The sequence below is a fragment of the Nilaparvata lugens genome, chromosome 5, assembly GCF_014356525.2.
Source record: "Nilaparvata lugens isolate BPH chromosome 5, ASM1435652v1, whole genome shotgun sequence".
Taxonomy (NCBI): Eukaryota; Metazoa; Arthropoda; class Insecta; order Hemiptera; family Delphacidae; genus Nilaparvata; species Nilaparvata lugens.
Window position 1 is genome coordinate 47,324,137 of NC_052508.1, and position 20,992 is coordinate 47,345,128.

Sequence of the window (20,992 nt, forward strand, 5' to 3'; positions counted from 1 at the left end):
AAATTCCTTGGTAGGATAAATTTAAATTAAAATAATATTATTTTTATTTTCATTTCTCTGTAATAGTTTTTTTTTTGTATGGAAAATCGATTGCAAAAACCATAAGGACTAGTGTAAATCATTATTACAGGACATAGTGGTGCGCCAGTGGTGTGATGAGGGGACTTTATCGATTGCCGGCGGGTAAATATTGTTTCTTGGGTTGGCCAACCTGCCGGTGCTCCAACCCAGACGCAGTGCAGTGCAGTCCCAGTCGATGTCTACACGAGTGAATCAGTCGTTCGTTAGCATTCGGTTTGTTAACTTGATAATCCGGGCCTGTTCTTCGTGTTAGATAATGTTTGATTGCTCCAATTATTTCTAATTTGAAATGTCGCTTGTGCCCGCGGTCATTTCCAGTAGACTAGGAACAGTATAGCACTCGTGCAATAGCAACAAGTGAATTTTGCCACTTGGAAATGTGCAAACTGTAAAAATCTAAACGCTATGTAGTTTAGATTACCGCCTGCATACATAGATATTTCAGCTAAAATACTATGTTGCCTAGTCGAATTTTGAGTTAATCATTGGTCTGTTACCTAGATGATTGAAGGTTGTTATCGTTAGGAAAAGATAACTCGATATCCATGTTGGTGGGAAGAGGTTTAGCAGAAATTTACAATAGGCAACAATATTTTAATTTAGTGCTTTATTTGGTTAATACAAAATATAATATACTATCGAACAATAGGCAACTTCAACAGGAATTGCTGTTTCTATGATGTACAGTAAGTAGAAATTTATATTCTTTTGATAATGTAATCATCTTCTATAAATTTATCCCTGTCAGCCGGTTCATCATTTTTTTCATTTGATAAATATTTTATTTCTATTTCGTATATAAAAAATAAAGAATTCCATCTTTGGGTTTAAAGGAATGAGTACGATTTGTCACAGATTAATTTCCATTAAATTTGACCCATTTTAGAAACTAGGATTGTAAGTTACTTTTTAGCCCGGTGTGACACTGTCTTTCCAACTATCTTGTGGTAGCGAGCGTTCTACTGTGAGTCAGAGCTAGAGCGTTTTGTGGAGTATTTTTACAACACGAAGTTCGTACACAGTGCAACATTTTCTCTGGGATTTATTTTTAGTATCTTTCGGCCGGTGGCATGCGCGGCATAACCTCAAACTACAGGAATAAATCCCTAACGCGCTGTTTGTCTAATATGCGTTATCACTATCAGCTTGTTCGTATCAATCTCCAATTCGCTTGCAAAATGAGGCAGAATTTAAATTTAGCCAATCCAAGTGCCGGTCTCTTGCACCAACAAATTCTGACGCTACTCGTTACACCTTTAAGTCAGTTTTGAAACCTAATTCTAAAAAAACTACTACATTTTCATCGCACCTTAGTTCTATTCGACACCTCCAGTGTTATTATCAAGCAATGATCATAATCAAACTAGGATGCCATATTGCTTTTTGATATTAATCTTCCTATTAAACTATACGTTATACTGAAACTATTGATTTAACGGAAATTACCAAGATGTTAGTGAATTACTGTTTAGAAAACAATTCATTTCTCAACCTATGTTTCTGGAACGATGTAGAAACTCATTTTCCATCTTTTGAGGTTAGGTTTCTCAGTGATCAGCTAAAAATCCGAGCGCTTTCATTGGTTAGTTCAATTTGTCAGGTTTTCAGCAACGCTCTATCTCTTTCACAATCAAACCTGCTTTAACTTTTGGAGAATAATTACATTCTCGATTTTCTATTTGCTATTTGAGTTGCATTCCTCCCGTATATTCGATCCTAATTTCACCGAGGCCTAGTCCTTCAAACGTTCAAAGTAGTTTTTCACGATTTTCTTCTAGATCTTGAATCTTTCTTTATTCTTGTTTTCTTTCTACAATATTTATTTCATTCCATTTGTTGCCTTGAATTGTTTCGGTTAAAATAGGTACTGATTATCTGTCCCTACCACCACATACTAATTTTACTCTCTTACACTGGTAAAAACTAATTGCACAAGTCATTTCTCAACACTCAAATTTGATTTCAATCATGAGATTATGGCCTGATATTCTGTATTCTGTTTTTATTTGTTGAATATGCTCAACATTAAGTTGTATTGAATATTGTAGATCTGCTTATGGTTGAAATCTCGAAATAATTGTTTCTTATTGGTCAATAACAAACTCCAGGGCGGTTGGTCTCTAGACATTTTATTGGTAGAAAATTAGCTTTTTATATCCATGTATAGACTGATCATCTCTCAGGCTATTGAGTTTTTTCTTCAAATCAACGTTGATTTTTCAAGTCGTCATCCAACTCCTGAAAACTCGTTCACAGAGTTAATCTAGTTACCCATGAAGAGGTTTCACTCATACATATTTGATTTCTCTCGATAGGAAACTGTGAATAACTGGTCAGTGAATAATTAATGCTGTACAAAAAGATAATACAGTAGGATCCACCACTTGAAATGATAGTGTTTGACATATTGATTCATAGTTGTTCTTATTTGACATTTCAGTTGTCAAAGAAAAGCTTCCCAAACTGTGAAAGTGTCTCATTTTATTCGTTTTGTGACCCACAAAATTAGATTCGCCTCAATTTGAAAATTACACAACACAGTTTGAGGACTGGTGAAGTTCATTCGTAGTCAATGACCTTTGCAGCGAACGTTTCATCGGCCCACGCCATATTTATGTGCAGATGCTGATTGTAGTACATACAACATAGGCTACAGCTACATACTACATACATACTTCAGCTTCTCCTACCAAATAATCGCATTTCCACAATTTCTTCCTTCTAGCAGAACAAATTAGACTGACTGATTGAATGTTACTAACTGAAGTGAACGGAATCCTTATTATTCAGAACATTGGTAGTTTAGGACTAAAGGGTCCTTTTCTTGATTTCGGTAATCGGATTTTGCTCTTGACTCAAACAACTTTTGCTGTTTGAGTAAAAATCTTCATATTCTGGTGCTTATTGTTTCATACTTTAATTTTACAAACATACTTGCGGCTCTATAAGGAATCGATTGTAGATTACGCTATATACCAAATGTATCGATAGATCTAATATTTCCAGCTTTTACATTTCAAGGAATTAAGAATAATCCAATCTCCTGTAACATGATCGTGTACCTTTTTATTGATTCCCTCTTGAAACACGTCATAATATTAGTGAACTGGGTATAATTTAGTTTTCCTCTCTCCTTTTTTGTCTTAATAATCTGAACTTGCTCTGAAATCTCCCCCAAAATAATCGTAATTATTAGGTAGGCCTATTGATTACTGACGATTGTATGTACCGTAGTTTAGTATTGAGTACAGTAATTTTATTCCGCAATTTTGAGACAAGAGACGAACGAATATCCTTCTATTCTCTCTGCTCGTACTCAATGGCCTGTTATTAAGAATTTACACGTAGTACTACAGATAAGGCAAAATGTTTTATCCATATGTGATAGAACATGAATAGAACATTGTAGATTGTATGTAACGTACGACGTACTACCACTTTCAAACCCAAGTTCCATTCACGAAGGTGGTGGCTTTCACCCCTTTAACAACTTTTAGTAATATTTTTCCATATGAAAATGTGAATTCAGTTTGAGGGAAAGTTCCCGGTTGCGATAAGGCTAGAGCTTCGGGCTTATTCAGAACTTTCTGCATTTTAACAAGCTCAGGATTTGACACCGAAAGGATTTCAAATTCAGTAGGGCTGAGTGATGTTCGTTGCTAAGGTCTTCCCACGTCAGCACTTTCAATACGAGGGTTCGCAGGAAAACTTTGAAAATGAAATCGGAAAAAATTGAAGCACATCATATCATACAGAGGATCAAAAATACATAGTGTTTGTCATCTTATAATAAGGGTTCATCAATCTTTTATCTTTTATTTAGCGTATTACGCTATTGTTTCTCTATGCTTCTACCTACATATTAACACTTTGAACATATAACATTTTGTCATAGCAAATCCTATCACATTTAGTATTAATTACAGACAGGCAGACGGACATTAACGAAAGCGAGTTAATATAGAACTTATAAATTGATGTTGTTATTATTCAGCTAAAATCATGATTGTGTCGGTGCATAAAGTCTGTCTGTCTGACAGTCTGTGTGATAACTGCCAAATAATAGCATCAGCATCTTTAAATGAATTGAAAAATTACAGAAATAACATGCGAATAATAATTCCAGCTGACTGATAAATGATATATCAAAACAATTTTTTCCTTATGTACTTTCAATGTTATTTTTATATCCTGAAAAAAGACGAAGGAGTGAATCAATTTTGTTGTCCAACGAACTTGACCTGTAAATAGGTTCGAAGAATTTGTGTTAAACATTTTAAGCTGATTGATCAATTCACTCTTAAGCTCTTGTCGAACATTCAGACAGAAAAAGACTTTGGGCTCTAGTAAGTCAAAAGTGAGAACTTCGCTAACGCTTGTTCAATAATTTTTGAATGATTTTACTTTGTGCAGTGTGAACATAATGAGCCATAATTTGATTTTCGAAAGCTAAAAATTCATTGAAATAGAGAAAAAAAAACGTTTGCAATATTAGAGAGGTGGGTACCTTTACCCCAACTAGACATTACATGGAGGATTTTCTTCAAATAAAGAGCGCAGTCAATTCAGTAGTAGTTCATAGATATAGGAAGTTTGTTTAATTGAAGAGGAGTTCAGTTACTTATCCATTTACAGAATACTAAAAAAGCCAAAAACTGTCTTCCAAAATTAAACCTTCCAAATTAAGAAAACTAAAATTTCCCAAATAAAAAGGGGTTAGGGTTATGATTTCATTTATTGAATATCAGTCCAATTTTTACTCCAAAATATCATTCAAGCTGAGAATAATTGATAAAATTATTGAACATTTTAATAAATACACAGAGTTGTATGGACAGTTTACATAAAAATTGATTGAGAGTTATGTATTTCGTTCTACTCAATAAAACGTCAGCTACCAGAATTTTTTAGAGTTAGATCTTCTCTGTAAAATTTTGAGTCAGACGTATGTACAATCACTTACTAAATAATTGATCCATTCAATAGATAAATTTGAACATTTATTTTATAAAGTATACGAATGACACAGTCAACAACCACTCTACATATAGTGAGATAACAATTCAAATGCAAGGAATAGTCAACTATAAGAGAACTATGCGTCTGTGCGGATTCAGTAGTAACTGGGTTGTGGATACCCTATGTGAAAACTGAGGATTTAAAAGGTTATTGAAAACTAGCAGAGATATCAGGAAAATTTATACTTCTCAATAATTAACCACTCACCTACAAGCAACTCCCACATGCATTTAAAAAACAAAATTACTAGCAAAATGCATAAAAAGAAATTCTATTCTTATTTACTACAAATTCTTATAGAAAAATGCATAATATTATTCAATGCTCCACACTCATCACCTTGTCAAAAATGAAGCAGTCTATTCCATTCCTCCCACATTTCTAATTTCATCCACATAAAACTATTTAATTGTTTCCTTACATTCGACGTTCGTTTAGAAGCAGACTCGTTTAGATTCAGATTCGTTTCCATTGTTGCCGTCGCAAACGAAATCAATGCTATCGAATACATGAAAAACTGCTACTGATGAAAAGGCACTGTTCCGTTATTGGATGATGATGTTCCGTGTTTGAGAAACCCTCAAATAGAATTGCAAAGCAATGAGTGAAGAGTGTACCGTACTGCATTTGAAATGCACTCGCTTCTTGCAATTCGCAATCAACACTACTTTATTATTATCATCATCATATCAAGATGCATTCGTTCTATTCAAATTATTCTTTCTATTAACGCTATAGTATGTCAAAAATGAGAACTTCGCTAACGCTCGTTCAATTATAAAATCTTGATAATGAGATATGAGTGGAAGATATCCTGCACCGTAGATTCCATGCTAGGGCATGTCACACTACCATCATTTTTTAAAATCTCGGACTCAAATTTAAAGTCTTCGGAAGTTAAATTATTAATTTTGAAAGTAACGAAGTGAAAATTCCACTGGAAAATGAATTAGGCCGAAAATGTGTAATCAATTTCTTAATTTTTCCACAATTATAATGAATGATTACCGTACTACTGGTGTGTATTGAAATATACATGGGAATTTGATCATTTTTTTAAATACAGTTCTTGGAAAATAGTAGATATTCAAGAAATTCACTTTGAAAATGTAACTAAATTACCTAAATTGAAAGACATTGATAGTAATAAGGAAAATTGAGAAGCAGATAGCAAAAGACATCAGCTACTCAAAGAAGGAGGAAAAGTATGATGCGGTGGTAACAAACTAGATGGAATATCACAAAATCAAATTCTAGATTGTGGCAACGTTGAGTTTTTCTATTCAACAATTTTTTAAAAAAAGTACTGATGTATTATTGAGAGAAACAAAAGTGTCTATTTGTTGTAACCAAGTCAGCAGTGCCAATGTATTTTGAGCTGATCTAGCGACTGTCTGTGTCTGCATGCGCCGTCTTTACGCTATCGCAATTATTACTATATACACTATATATATGTATGCAGTCAATATTCTATAGTAAATGCCTATGACCTTCGAGCAGTCCAAACTGGTTTCGACCATTTCTACTTCAATGCACCACTCTCTATATTTATAGCTTCCACAATATACCTGCTCAATATACATATAGATATACAATTTACAGAAGTTGTACGTATATTTACTGGCGAATGCTGTAAATACAAGTACTAGTGGTGAGGTGTTGGAGGGGGTTGAAAGGCGGGTAGTCTCCCACAGGCCATTGGTCTTTCCTGAGTTTGCCACAAAATTAGGAACCTTTCTATACAATTTTTTATGTTTTCTCCGTTTCTGCAATATTAATACAATAGTATCAGCTGTTCAATAATTCTTGTAGCATTATCGGTACTGATATTATGCTGCTTAATATATTAAAACAATATAGAAACTTGAAGTACCCTTTATTATTTCAAATATAACGACTAGTTTCGACCATAACTTGGGTCATTTTCAATTTGAAATGTGGAATATAAATAAACAAATTGATACTATTTAGTTAGAACATATGCTTATTGTTGAAACTTATATACTTATTGCTAAATTTTATGGTCGAAACTAGTCCTTGTAATATTTTAAATAATAAAGGGTACTTCAAGTTTCAACATTGTTTTATTAATTTGTAAAAGTATCCCATTCAAGTGAAGTGTTTTTACTTTCCTTGCTCTATTACCGCGAAAACCCCTGTTTTTGACAACATTTTCGCCATTTCAGCCGCCATCTTGAATCGCATTTGATCGAAATTGTTCGTGTCGGATCCTTATATTGTAAGGACCTTACGTTCCAAATTTCAAGTCATTCCGTTAATTGGGAGATGAGATATCGTGTACAGAGACGCACATACACTAATACACACACACATATAGACCAATACCCAAAAACCACTTCTTTGGACTCAGGGGACCTTCAAACGAATAGAAATTTAGAAATTGGGGTACCTTAATTTTTTTCGGAAAGCAGTACTTTCCTTGCCGAACAATTTCGATCAAATGCGATTCAAGATGGCGGCTGAAATGGCGAAAATGTTGTCAAAAACAGGGTTTTTCGCGATTTTCTCGAAAACTACTCCAACGATTTCGATTAAAGTTATACCTGAAATACAATCATCGATAAGCTCTATCAACTGCCACAAGTCCCATATCTGTAAAAATTTCAGGAGCTCCGCATCTATGCAAAGTTTGATTTTAGATTCTCAATTATCAGCCTTCATACACAATTTAAACACCAAATTTCAAGTGGAATAGATTGAGCATGAGAATCTCTACAATTAATGTTCAGGAACATTTTCACCTAAAATTAAAAATAAACTCGAAAATCGAGAAAATGTGATTATCTAATTGCAAACTATTGGTAACTATTGATTCTATTAAATGATTCACTATGAAAGATAGCAGACTTCGTGTGTCTCCAGCGTTATTGCCCTTTCACTAGCTGGCTCAAATCTTTGAATAGTAGACTTGAGATGCGCGGGAATGGTGATCAATTTTCATAACGGCAAGGAAAGTTGTGTGAGTGCCACCAGATTTTTAATATATTAAATATTTTATTATATCACTTTATTACTTATATACTAAACTATTCATAAATGGTAATATTTCAAGAAGTACCAAGTGCAACTGCTCAAGTACTCACTACTAAATTCACTCTCGAGTCTGAAGTACAATATTTTACACGATTTTTCCTATCTTGATTCATGTAATCAGTGTGGCAGCCTTTTTTCAACTGGGAACTAATAGTAAAATGTCACGAATATGGAATCTTCAAAAACTATGATAAATTACTAGATAGTTGTAATGTGGAACTCTAAACGTAGCTTGTCTTATTATTTTACAGATTCAATTGAAATCCAATGCACAACTTATTATGGAATTCATAACAAGTTCATTAAACTAACTAACAGCATTATGAAAGATCAACGACATTTCTCCGGCGGTTGCCGCATAACTTGGCCAGATTCGGCAACTCCGTGCAACTAGTTTCCTCCATCACAATAGCCGCCAATTTCAGATTGCGTCGCGTATTCAGACATCTAAACCAAGTTTAGTTAGTAGCGGCACATCCAAAGTGTGCGGCATTTCCATAGCCATTACGCCAGTGGCATGTGAAAATGCAATCTACAGTAATACGCACACAATTTGCATTATAAATTTTATTGCCAACAGCATCACAATTCACAAGTTATTAATCGCCGAATATTCGGGGCTTTTTACGACCCAACAGGTATTAGAAGGGAACCTAGAACAACAATAATCTCTCGTGGATTGTAGTTGTTTTAGGGCTTATATAATCCCCATAACCGCCCGCACGATATAATGAAGACCCACTATAATTCCATCCACAATCCCGTAGCTAAAGTTTGCGTTACCAAGCGATATTACTCATATTTATACTACTTGTTATTTGACCGTAAATATATTTAAGTAATGAATGTTGTGAAATTTTCGACTAGGTGTAATAAAACTTCGTGTTATTGCAATAACTAACAATACGTATATTACTTTTGTTATATGATAGTGAAATGTGGTAATCAAAACTCCTATTTGTTGTTTCCATCATTGCTTTCAATAATTTAAAACAGTTATAAGTTCAAAATAATGTTCTCAACATGTATTTTAATTTAATAACTTTCAACGATGAATAATAGAATCATAAATTATTTATTAGTATTGAATAGAATATCGAAATTATATAAGAAAACGAGTCAATTTCAAATGGGTTAACAATCACTGAAATCATGAACATATGAACACAATAATTATTGAATCATGTAGTAGGCCTATGTGAACCAGGTCGACGATAACAATATTCAATCATAATATTTTATGACCCCCTATATAACGTGACAAACAAGTATAATATTGAGTACAGGTGAATGATATAAATTTTAACGTGAAATATTATTTCATTAGAATATCGCATAATGGAATAAATTGGGTTGAAAAAATTTAGTAAGCAGTTTTTATTGCTGATAATTTTTGTTGCCTGCATGCACCGAAAACAGAGTAGAGTTTGGACCTCCTCTTTTCCCTCTCCTACACACCCCCTCACCTTCACTTCCCTTACCCCGACCCCCTCCACTACCCAACATTTACAACTCACCAAAAACTCGAGTTGGCACAATTCCCACGAGAGGTGGGGGGGAGGGGGGAAGGGCAAGGCAGCAGGCAGTGTGTGGTGGTACTCTGCTCATTCCACCAATTTCGCCACAGCACACAGCCTAGATAAGGTCAATCTATTTTCTCATGTAAATCATTGATGTAATCTCGTTACGGCTCTGCTGGTATTTTATCATGGGCACAGGTAGATTGGTTCAATTCGTCGAGTGCCAGCCAGCTGCTGAGTCAATTGCAGTTTACTAAATAGCTAGGACACATCATTATGGTGGAATTGTAGAACTGAATTTTGTAAAGACTTGAAAAGTCATAAATGAGGATGATCTGAAAAATAGAGTCTGAGTCTAAAGCCCGTATGCAGAAACTCGGTTTAACAGAGAAATGTCAGCTGTTCGTTTGAACCCGGTTTGAAATACATTATGACAAATGCAACCATATCTACAAGTAAACGTGGTTTAACGTCAAATGTAGTGTTAGCATTATGGTTCTAAGTGATTCATCACTGTATACTTGTGTGTATTACTTGGGCTATTTTTGAATGTTTTTGTAATTTTTACCTGCGAGCATTGAAGTTTATTTAATACCTGCAAGCATGGTACTAAATAGGAAGAGATGTATACTTGCAAGTCAACCGGCACTAACCTAATTAATTTTGTTTTTTTTTTGGTAGAAGGTTTTTCAGTTTATCTGACTATAATTGAACATCTGGTCTGGAAGACCAGACTTGCCCTAACCAACAATAAAAATTGCAGTAATTAATGTAACAGTAAGAGTAAATGTCCCACTCAATTTGATCTGCCACTCTATTTCAGTTTGAGCAGTAAAAAAGTGAATCAAAAATTTAACAAGAAATTCCATTATTTAAACATTAACAATTCAAAATATGATCACATACAAGTGATAGATTTATTTTGAATATATAATTTCTAATAATGAAATAAGCTGTTGAAAGCTGTTTTGAATGTTTCATTTGATATTAATTTAGATCGGTTATACTATAAACGTCTACATTACAAGTCATAAGTGTTTTCTTCTATAAATTTATATTGCATATTCAAATTATTATCAGCTTGTATAATTAATTTACATGAGGTTGGCTAATTTATGAGAATATTTCACTAATGGTGTTTTGTGTTGGTTTGTTGCAGGTGTTTGTGTGTAGTTGAGTTGAATATGGACGTGTTGGGCACGCACACGCACACGCACAGTAGGCCTAGTAAACGAAGGTGGGTGGAGGGTGGGAGTAGACAGTGAGCGCCACTAGCAATATTCTATTAGTTATAATAGTAGTAGTAGTAGTAAATAGTAGCAGTGCAAAGTGCATTGTTCAAGGTGGTTTGTGGCTGCAGCCTCCACGGGGCTGAGCCTGAGACAGTCAGTGGAGGAGGAGGAGGAGGAGGTGGTGTTGAGAGGAGGAGTGGTGTTGTGGCCTCCTCCTCTGTGTTGGCGGTCCCCTCTCACTTGTACAACTGTTGCTTGCGCTTGCCTCGTCTTGGCGGCGCCGCCTCTCATTCTGTCCTTTTCCTTTTCGGCCGCCCCCGCCAACGCGCGCCCCAGGCGTCAGGCAGCTCATCAGGTCGCCGCCAACTGTAGCACAACTGCCGCCCCCGGCTCTCCCCCAACCCCCCAGCACCCGGCCACCCCTCGTGTCGTCGCCGCCGCAGCCGCCCCTTCGCCTCCGCCACCCCCAGCCGCCCCTCCCACGGGGCTCATGCCGCCTCATGCGCCGCCCATGGAAACATGTGAGTTCACTATTTTCTTCTCATTCAATTTAGTTTACAAATCGAATTTATACTTTTCACAGTGAGATTCATTACAATCAGTCAGCATTGATTTGTAGAATAGAAGACACTTTGAAGTAAATTTCACTACAGGAGTTGTGTTCTATCATAGAGAAATGTTATAAGCTAACTTTCATGCTATCATTTCTCTATGGTTCTACTTAGTAATAATTTTACAAACTTTCAACAGGTTTGAAAAATGCATGTTGTAAAATATTTGTATGCTGAAATTTGATTCTTGTATGCACAAATTGAGAATTAATGTTCGAGTGAAGATCGAATTTCTTTAGCAGGGTAATCTAATAAAAACCTTTCTCGCACCAAGCGAGATCAATAAGATTCAGATGTTAAGTTGTAGAGTGGTCTAACTACGTGTAATGAAGAATATTTTCATTACAACTCACCTTAATGTAAGTATGTCCAGCTGGACTATCCTGAGTTGTACATCATATTATTTTTTCCTGATCAATTCACGTACGGTAACTGGTTGGAGCATGTTGATATGATGAGTGATGATCAGATACCGAAAAAGGCGTTATTGTATCAGCTATTTGGAGAAAAAAGATGGGTTGATTTTAGAGGCACAAATTTTCGGAACAGTTAGTAAAAGGAAGTAAAGGTGAGAGGAAGAAGTAGGAGAAACTCACTTTGAAATTTTTCCTTCTCTTCAACTTTACTTTTAGCTACATTTAATTGTCAGCCTGATGCTTTTCAAGCATGCAAAACTGTTCCAAAAATATTGAATAATTGAATATTCAGGAAATAATGAGCAGTTTTCTGGTACCCTATTTTGTGTAGGCATACAGAAAATTTTAGATTGACACAGTTTGGCTACTGAATCAATTCACGTTTTCTTATTAGCAATAACTCAACTGATACATTCTGAAATCAACTAAGAGCATTCATTACTTGTACATCTCTTGATCAATTTACTGGAGTTGAAAAGTTGAAAATCGGACTGCTCTGACTTGGTGTTAACGGTATCTGATGGGTCCCGAGCAATAGATTAGAATTAGTGCACTTCTTGACGTTGAAGGTAATGAATACTGATGAATAATTTCTACCTCTCTCATTCTCTCACTTCTCCTTTTCTCTCCTTCGATCTTCTCCTCTTTCCCCTGGTCAAAGTTCCACCTTATTTAGGCGAATGGAATTGAGTATAATTAAATTGAGAGCTCACTTTGTTGAACGGATAACGTAGAATTTGGGCGAATCCACACTTTGGGAACCTTGAAGTGACCCTTTCAGTTAACCGTGTTGACTCTTAAACTTGCTGACAGTAATTACGTTTGAAATCTTCTCCAAATTGAATTCCCTCCACCCGAACGGCTCGTGTGTGACCTTTGCTGATGTTATAGGTGTGAATTGAGGCCTCCAGTATGTCAACCATCGCCTCTCAAAGGTGATAAACTTTATATTGAAATTAATCTTTCCCTTTTTCGTGGTCAACTGTATAGATTCTTTTTCATAAGGAATGTGGAAAATTACTTTTTAAATTTAAAATCTGAATTACCATATTGACTTGGACAAGTAGATGGAATAGTATATGAATTGATTGAATAATAATAAACTTAAATGAGTTGGTGGAATTGCTCTGAAATTGAACATTTTCATAGTCGGTTTGGAAAACATGTACTTCATTCAATTATTCAGTTTATGGTGGTTAGCACATGTTGACTGTTGAATCCAATTTACTTTCTCTGAATCATTTTTTGGGAAGCTTTGAATATCTTTATTTTTATTCATTGTTCTATCCATATTAGACTACTGGAGTATACTGGAACATTCATAATTCATCTATTTGTTCGAACTCATCTGTTGTGGGTTGACTAATATTTACTAGTTGCTGTGATTCTGGTTAACGTTGCCTCCCCTTTCTAATAGAATAACTTGCATTCTTCATTTTTTTGCCACCAGAAATATGGAATTACCTCCGCTTTCTTTCAGTAAGAAATCATAACTTACACTATAGCACCACATTATAATGTAAAGTAGTTGAGGATTCAATTAATCTGCGTCGATAATGGTCTAGTCGAATAGGCTACATTGCCCCCAAATCATTAGAAACAATTAAAATTCTATTGTTTTTAAGATAGAATGTTGGCGTAGCCACGTTGCTCAGTGAGGAAAGTATCGTATTTGTCACACAGGGCGATTTGTAGTGAACGCGGTCTGTCTTGATGTGGGTGGGGAAGGGCGGGGGTATCCCAATCTCATCCCGCTATTTCTGTACTCCCGCATAACTTTGCTTATTGCTAGACATTCTGTGCCCTCTCGTCTCTCTCTGTCACATTCTCTCTCTCGTCTTGTCTGGCACACGTCACTCACAGCAGCAGCTAGACACCATCCTCCTATAGTGCCCGTGCTTTGCATCTCAATACTATTCATTCATATATAAAATCATTCCTAATTCCTCAAGTACAAAAATCGTAATTCATAAAAAATCATTCCCCAAGTCAGAAGCCATAGGCCTCCCGGCCACTGAGTTATTCGCACGAATTTGGTTGTTTCATTTTAGGGTACTTGTGACATCAGAAGCCAAAAACGTTAACATACAACAGCATGTTGTACAGGAGTTTATTGCCAATCTATATTTCGATGTCATAAACCGTTTTGTTGATGTGTTTTGGCTCTAATTAGCCAAAATCATGAATCATAGAGGAAAGATAGAATAGAATAAGCATGAATGCTTATACTGTATAAATGGAATTCAATAAAGCATGATAGAATAAACATCTATCCTCATGCTATGTTTTCTCTATACCTAAATTCACTCTCTCACATTATTTTTATGCATAAAAATAGTGAGTAGCGACATAAATCATATGTCAAGTTGTTTTCTCAAAAAATTATATTTTCTTGTTGGGTTTTTGCGTGACCTGTTCAAAGGGTCAAAAGTCACTTTTAATTATCGTAAGCTTACTTTTCGGAACATAACTTGGTATCCAAAACATGATGTTGAGGCCAAATAATGATGTTTATTTGATATTTGATTGATTTTCATGTGTGAATGAATTCAATATTGTCAGTTATTCAATAATGTTTTTATTTTCACAATCAATATTTACTCTTCTTCTCTCTTGCCCCAAATATTGAAACTACTTGGAAAATGAGAGATTTGAAAATGATTGTTCTAAAGAATTAGCCAAATGTAACATTTCTCAAAGGATGTTGAAAACCTTTGTTGTATCAGCATATTTTATTGAAGGAGTTGTTCTACGTCGAGTCCTTTGTACGAGTTCAAGAATTTCCAATGTAAGAAGTTCAACTGACTCCTTCCTCAAGCTCAAGCTTGCTCTTTTGGAGAAGTACTACTGATTGATTTTTTTGTAATTGATTTTATTATTAGGGTGTGAATTTTTCCAGTTCCTTGATTTTTTTAATAAGACATTTTTTAGTTGAATAGAAAAAATGCGCTTTATCGGGATTCGCTCTATCCGGGCTCTGCTGTACATACTAATAGTGGTTACTTTTCATAGCAATACAAGGACCATTAGAAACTTTTGTTTTATCAAGGTATTTTAGTAATGTGCTTACTTCATATTAAGTATTATGTACAAGTACAGCAAGGGTATTCGAAATGAAAGTGTTTCAACGGGGTTTGATATATTGGGGCTCTACTGTACATCCACTATCCACTATGTTCCACTATCAAACTCTAATCATCACCAGTTGTAGTAGGCTATTCACTTTTCAACGCTTTACAATACTAGCCTATAGATCATAAAACTTATGACATTTATGGATATAACAGGATAGAGCAATCGTAGATGCTGAGCACGAATACTAAAAATAGCACTGGAAATGACGGTAAAAAAGCAAGAAACCTGACTGTGGTCAAGTGAAACCGGTCTTGGAGCGTAAAAATCTAGTTTATAAATAAAGCGGCCGCTGACATAACTTCTCGCATTACTCATGAAATATTAATCCTAATCTGTAGTGATATGATAGAATGTGAACTTGCAGCTCTCAAGGTTCTCGGAGGCGAGTGACGCGAGTCTGATGGTTTGCTGGAGTCGGGCGTATTCCCAAATGCATTCACACTTCTAGACACCTCTCACTCCCTTCCGACAATTCTCCCTCTACTCCATACTTTATTATTTACAACTTTCGCTTCCATTTACTATCTGTAGTACTATATTGAATACAACTTCAAGTTACGATGCCTCCTCTCTCCTACACTATCACTATACGTCATAGTTTTGCTATGCAAACTGAACTATTCTACAAAATTACAACTACATTCACTTCGATGTACTGTCTCGTTTCTCCATTCAATTCAACAGCTACCTTCTTCTGCTAGTTTTCATTTCAAGGGAGCTGGGAGGAGCAAACCAATTAGCAGGGGGTTGATTCTATTTCTTCATACATCAGAGTCAGTTTCCTCTTATGTCATTTTGTTTATTTGTATGTGATTTAGTTTCTTCTTATGAAGAAACTCGGCTGGCGATTATTGTCTAATCAAGCCGTGAATGTTAGTAAGAGTTTTTAATATATTGTATTGTATGTGATCAAGTTCCTTATTTGTAATATTCTGATGAATCATTTGCCCTGCTACCCATTGAATCTTGTATTCGGCAGAAATAGAATACCATTGGCTCTTATGGGAGGACATTATAAATCTTATGTCTTTATGTCCTGAAGGAAGTACATCATGAAACCAATAGTATTATATAAGAAATGTAATTAATGGCGTTCAATATTATATGGGGATTTTATATTAGGCATAATATACTCTAAATCTATAGATTAGAATATAATATGATATATTCAGTAATTAGGGGAGTGTTAACACATTGATTTACTGGAAATGTGTGAAAACTCTCATAGCAACCAATGGTGTTCTTTCTAACCAGTAGAGCAAAACTTCATTGTAAACCCAGTTTAAAAGACATATCGAACAATATCCCAGGTTTCAGCTTATTCTCATACACATGTATTATTTCTTCACAATGGTGAGTGTATGGTTAAGATGATTATTGTGGAAATTATGTTGCTGAAGACTTATTACCAAAACAGTGTGAACAAACTTTAGATTCTTTGAAAATCGATGACAAATTTGCTACTATTGGACGAAAAATCTTGATGTGTGACTACGAAGGGATTAAAATTCGAGTGAAATTCAGATCGGATGGTATCAGCCAAGCCTGGGCAACGGCCAAGAGTTCTCTTTTTCTTTTCTTCTTCTTCCTCCTCTTTTTTTCTAAGACAGACATAAAAACAACCAAACCGTCTGAACGGCGTAAACTTGATTCTGGGTCAATAATTCAGAATACGATTCGTATTCGTACTGAAAATTGATCTTTTTTTAGTAAAGGTCGATCCAATACCAACCGAAAAATGGGGGAATGTTTGGGTACTTCAACTACTCATTCAGCTCATTATGACTTTCAAGATTTGAAAAAAGATTTTCATAGGCATCCAATAGGCCATGAAATCTTAGTTTGTATATTAGCATGATTACAAACCCGAAGGAAAGCGAGGCATAGGAAGACCAAGAAAGAATTGGATGCCGGTTTAGGCATACAGGCCAATAGAGCCTAATCCTTGAAGATGATAATTTTCATAGCAATTAGAAGATCACTTCTTGGAACAGAAAGACATTTATTGGCAAATTCTCTCTATTCTGATTACTCATTTGATTTCTCAGTATCATGATGTTTGAAGAAGTGTATTAATATTTACTGGGCCCAACCCTTACAGCGTTCTTTAAATTCGAATCCAACCCGATTTACGTACTCACATCGGGCCTTTGCTCTGCTACATCAACTATTACCACCAAACCTTGACCCTAGACTGATTCATTGATTTCTATTTTATGCTAGGTCTAGACAGACCCATTGCACCTGAAAACATTGTACAGCAGAAATAATTATACATAGCAATTAAAAATTATAATAAAGGAAAAAAAGTATAATGATTCCACATGATTGAATATTTAATAATCATACCCAATACTATATAGTACTATGTAATGTACTATTTATTAATACTAAGTAATATTATAACAAGTACTATCTAATCTAGTAGACCTATAATAAGATCGCCCATGCCTGTACTATTAATATAGATTATTTGTTATTAGAAGCGACACATATCCAACTATTTCAGCATGCTGCTCTTACAAACTCGTGTCACTTCCTAATCGTGTGCCAGATATGCCCGTCCTATCCGCCAGAATGCACGCTCTCCTTTCCATCAGAGAGCATTCATTTTATCATGGAAAGTGAGCCAAGTCAGAGAGTCCGTCTTGATAACACTGGAAACAGCAGCTATAAAACTTGTGCTATCAATGGCTGTCAGCGCGCCACTTTTATTCTAGTCTGCTTATCGCTAGTTCGCGCGCCGATCGTTTTCGAACTCGACTATAAAACGCTGACATTTGCATTTATCACTATGACTATGTTCAGTTCGGAATTTTATCGCTGTCATCACTGTGTGTTCGGGCCTTACTGTCTGCCACCCTAAATAAGCCGATAACATTCTGAATGATTCGAGACATTTTTTCAAATTCGGAGATTTTAGAAAACGTGTCTGGATCCAAGGATATATTCATGAATTGGTACAGACTAATTCTGCTTTTCAAAAAAAATATCGTGAGAGCGAAGATGATTCTATTTTTGTATGGTAAGATTCAAATAAAATAATAGAGAAACATGATAATATGAGGAAAGTGTGAAATTAATTTTGTAATGGTATGTTTAATATTTAGAGAAACAGTCAATAGCATAAGAGGAGATAGCATAGAGAAGAGATAGCATAAGAAGATAGCATATCTCTTGGAATCTTTAATGCTCTCTATTCTCTATGTTACTATTCTAGTTTATGATAAACAACTATTTTTGTCAGCTATAATTATCAATGTATGTTAGCAAATATTAGGTAACCATCCCAAAAATTATCAACTTACAATAGTTTAGTCAACGAACGATTTGAAGATGAGATGAAATTATTCATTTATATTTTTATCCAATAATATACAATTCTTAGAAATTACCGGAAAAGGGAAAATAATAACAAGCACAACCCAAAATTGTCCCTATCTTCAAATTGATGATTGTAATATATTTGATGATAATAGGAGAGGCCACACTACTTCACTATAGGAGTAACTGAAGAGAGAGGGGGTGTCACACATACAGAGAGTGTTGTTAGAGTTTGATACACTCACTCACACATGCACACTATCTGCGGATTAATAATAATTCAACGCGAACAGCGTGTTATCGTAAATGACCCGGCTAGGTGTTTGTGCTTTGTGAAGAGGGGAGGTAAATTGTGGGAGGGTGAATGCATAGGGCAAAGCTGTGACTGAAATTAATCTGATTGCTCATAAATCACGTGGCTGGGGCTGTGGGAGGGGGCGGAGGTGCAGAAGTCATGAATTGCAGCGGACGCACACATCTCGGCTCGAGTCCTGTGCCAACGGGCAACCAGGTACTCAAGCACATAGAGAGTGTAGAATATTGGTGGGAGTGCATGTATTGGGTATTGAAATAGTAGTGAAGACTGTCCACTATTACCTGTTTTAGTGTAGGATTGGATTCGATTTCTCTATTTGTGTGGGTTTCAATGTATATGATGACTTCTACAATAATTCACAATGAAAGACGACAAAATATTGTGAATTATCGATCAAATTGAAGATGAAATGTAAATTCAATTCCAAATATGGGATATTTGAATGCAACTGCATAAATAGGAGTTTCAACAAATAATTGTCTACTATTGGAAAATGATACTAGAGAATATCCTCTCCATCAACTCTCTTTTGGTACAGAATTATTGGGAAGGATATTCTGAGTATTCATTCCAAAGAATGGACATTGATTGATGTGATCAAAGCCCCGCCAATTTATGACGATGCAAAACAATATTTATCTATATTAATTCCAGATTGGTCTATCCATATCATATACAGTTCAATAATTATTATTCTAGTTAATAATATGTAAATTTATCCAAAGCCAGTATATATTGTTAACTGCATAAATATAGCAATCAATCAATCTACTCAAAACCGTGTGAATGAAGCTGTTTGACTGGATAGTTTCAAGAGTGTACTATAATAGTGCAATACCTTTGAGAGGTTTGAAAACATATTATTATGGTGACTATGAAGAATAATATATCAATTTGCGCGATCCTTTAATAAGACTCAGCACGACGAAATATAAAAAAAAAAATTGAGAGGAAAAATGAATAGAATGTGCAGCAGGAGGAGCAAAATAGGAGGTGAGAATTTTTTATAATGAAAATTAATAGTATAATTTGGGCCCACTCGTATGCTATTATTTAATGTGGCACATCACAGGTTTCAAATAAAATAAAAGGAAATGATGTTTAAGAAAAGGAAGATGAATATATGTGGTGAAGAATATTGTGTTGAGGGCACCTTGGCAATCGTCATCATGAAGTTGCAATCCCTCCACCTCACTCTGTTGCTATATTTCTCTGTCTTGCTTGAAGTTATATTGCGCGCAAATTCAAATCTCCCGCGGCTACAATAAATAACTTGGATGCATACTGTGCATACAGTTCAACTGATGTGCAGCATCATTCGCATTCCTCCATCTTCCTCCTCACTCTTTCTCTTCCTTCATCCATTTTTCATCCACCTCCTTCATCGCAAATCGGGGATACGTCAAACCGCATGTGATTTATCGACTGCACTTTTTCAGTGTACCGATAGTGTTCAATATATTATCCGCAAGCTAAGACGCTAAAAACGGATACCGACCAATTGCATAAGTTATTTAGTGGTTGGTTCGTGATTATCTGTTAGCAAAAAATTAATACATTGATGTAATAAATAATACATTTCAGTAATAAATAAAAATAATAGTGTTAGTGAGGTTCAGTTGCTGGTATGAGTACGTGTTGAAGTTAACTTCTTGTTTAGCAGTGAAATAATTCGTATGACAGTAGTGTTATAATTATTGCGTGAGTGCATTGCAGTGTAAATTTTGCCTTACGAACGGTAATAAATTATATCAATTTAATTTGTTGAGTTTATGTTGGATGATTGCATTTGAAAATGTTAATTGTCCATAAATAATTATTGTTTAGACAGTGATTAACTACGGTCTATGATCCGGTTGGGGACTATCAAGATATGTTTTACTGTCAAAACAAATGAATAATTGAATAGTGGATAATTGGATGAAGGTATGGAGTTGTTGGGGAAAATCTGAGATAAAGTGGAACTGATTAAAATGAATTAACGAATTATGAATGAATATTTAATGAATTGATTAATAAATTGAATGAATTGATTGATGTTGAATTGTTTGTGTAGAAGAGATCTGAGGCAGATGAAAAAAAAATTGAAAATAAAGGTGTATAATTATTACAAGATGAAAATCAGGATTGAATATTGTGTTGAGAATGCCGTGATTAGAAGAATAACAATATTACTCACCATCTAGGGTTCAACATGTAGGAATGTTCAGGTGTGACTGACCAACACACCATCTGCAACCATATCATATTCCTGCTCTCATGCATAGAAACGTATAATTTTGCA

At 35.1% G+C, this 20,992-nt stretch overlaps 1 protein-coding gene across 1 annotated transcript in view; it reads left to right on the top strand.

Annotated features, from left to right (window-relative positions):
- The first annotated feature begins 248 nt into the window (after positions 1 to 248).
- Positions 249 to 20,992, top strand: part of LOC111054638 (protein TMEPAI) — a 154,370-nt gene continuing 133,626 nt past the window's right edge. Inside the window, exons 1-2 of the mRNA XM_039428474.1 lie at positions 249 to 767; positions 10,834 to 11,427. Coding sequence (XP_039284408.1) covers positions 11,397 to 11,427 — 31 coding nt within the window. The 5' untranslated portion in view covers positions 249 to 767; positions 10,834 to 11,396. The remainder of the gene's footprint in view (positions 768 to 10,833; positions 11,428 to 20,992) is intronic.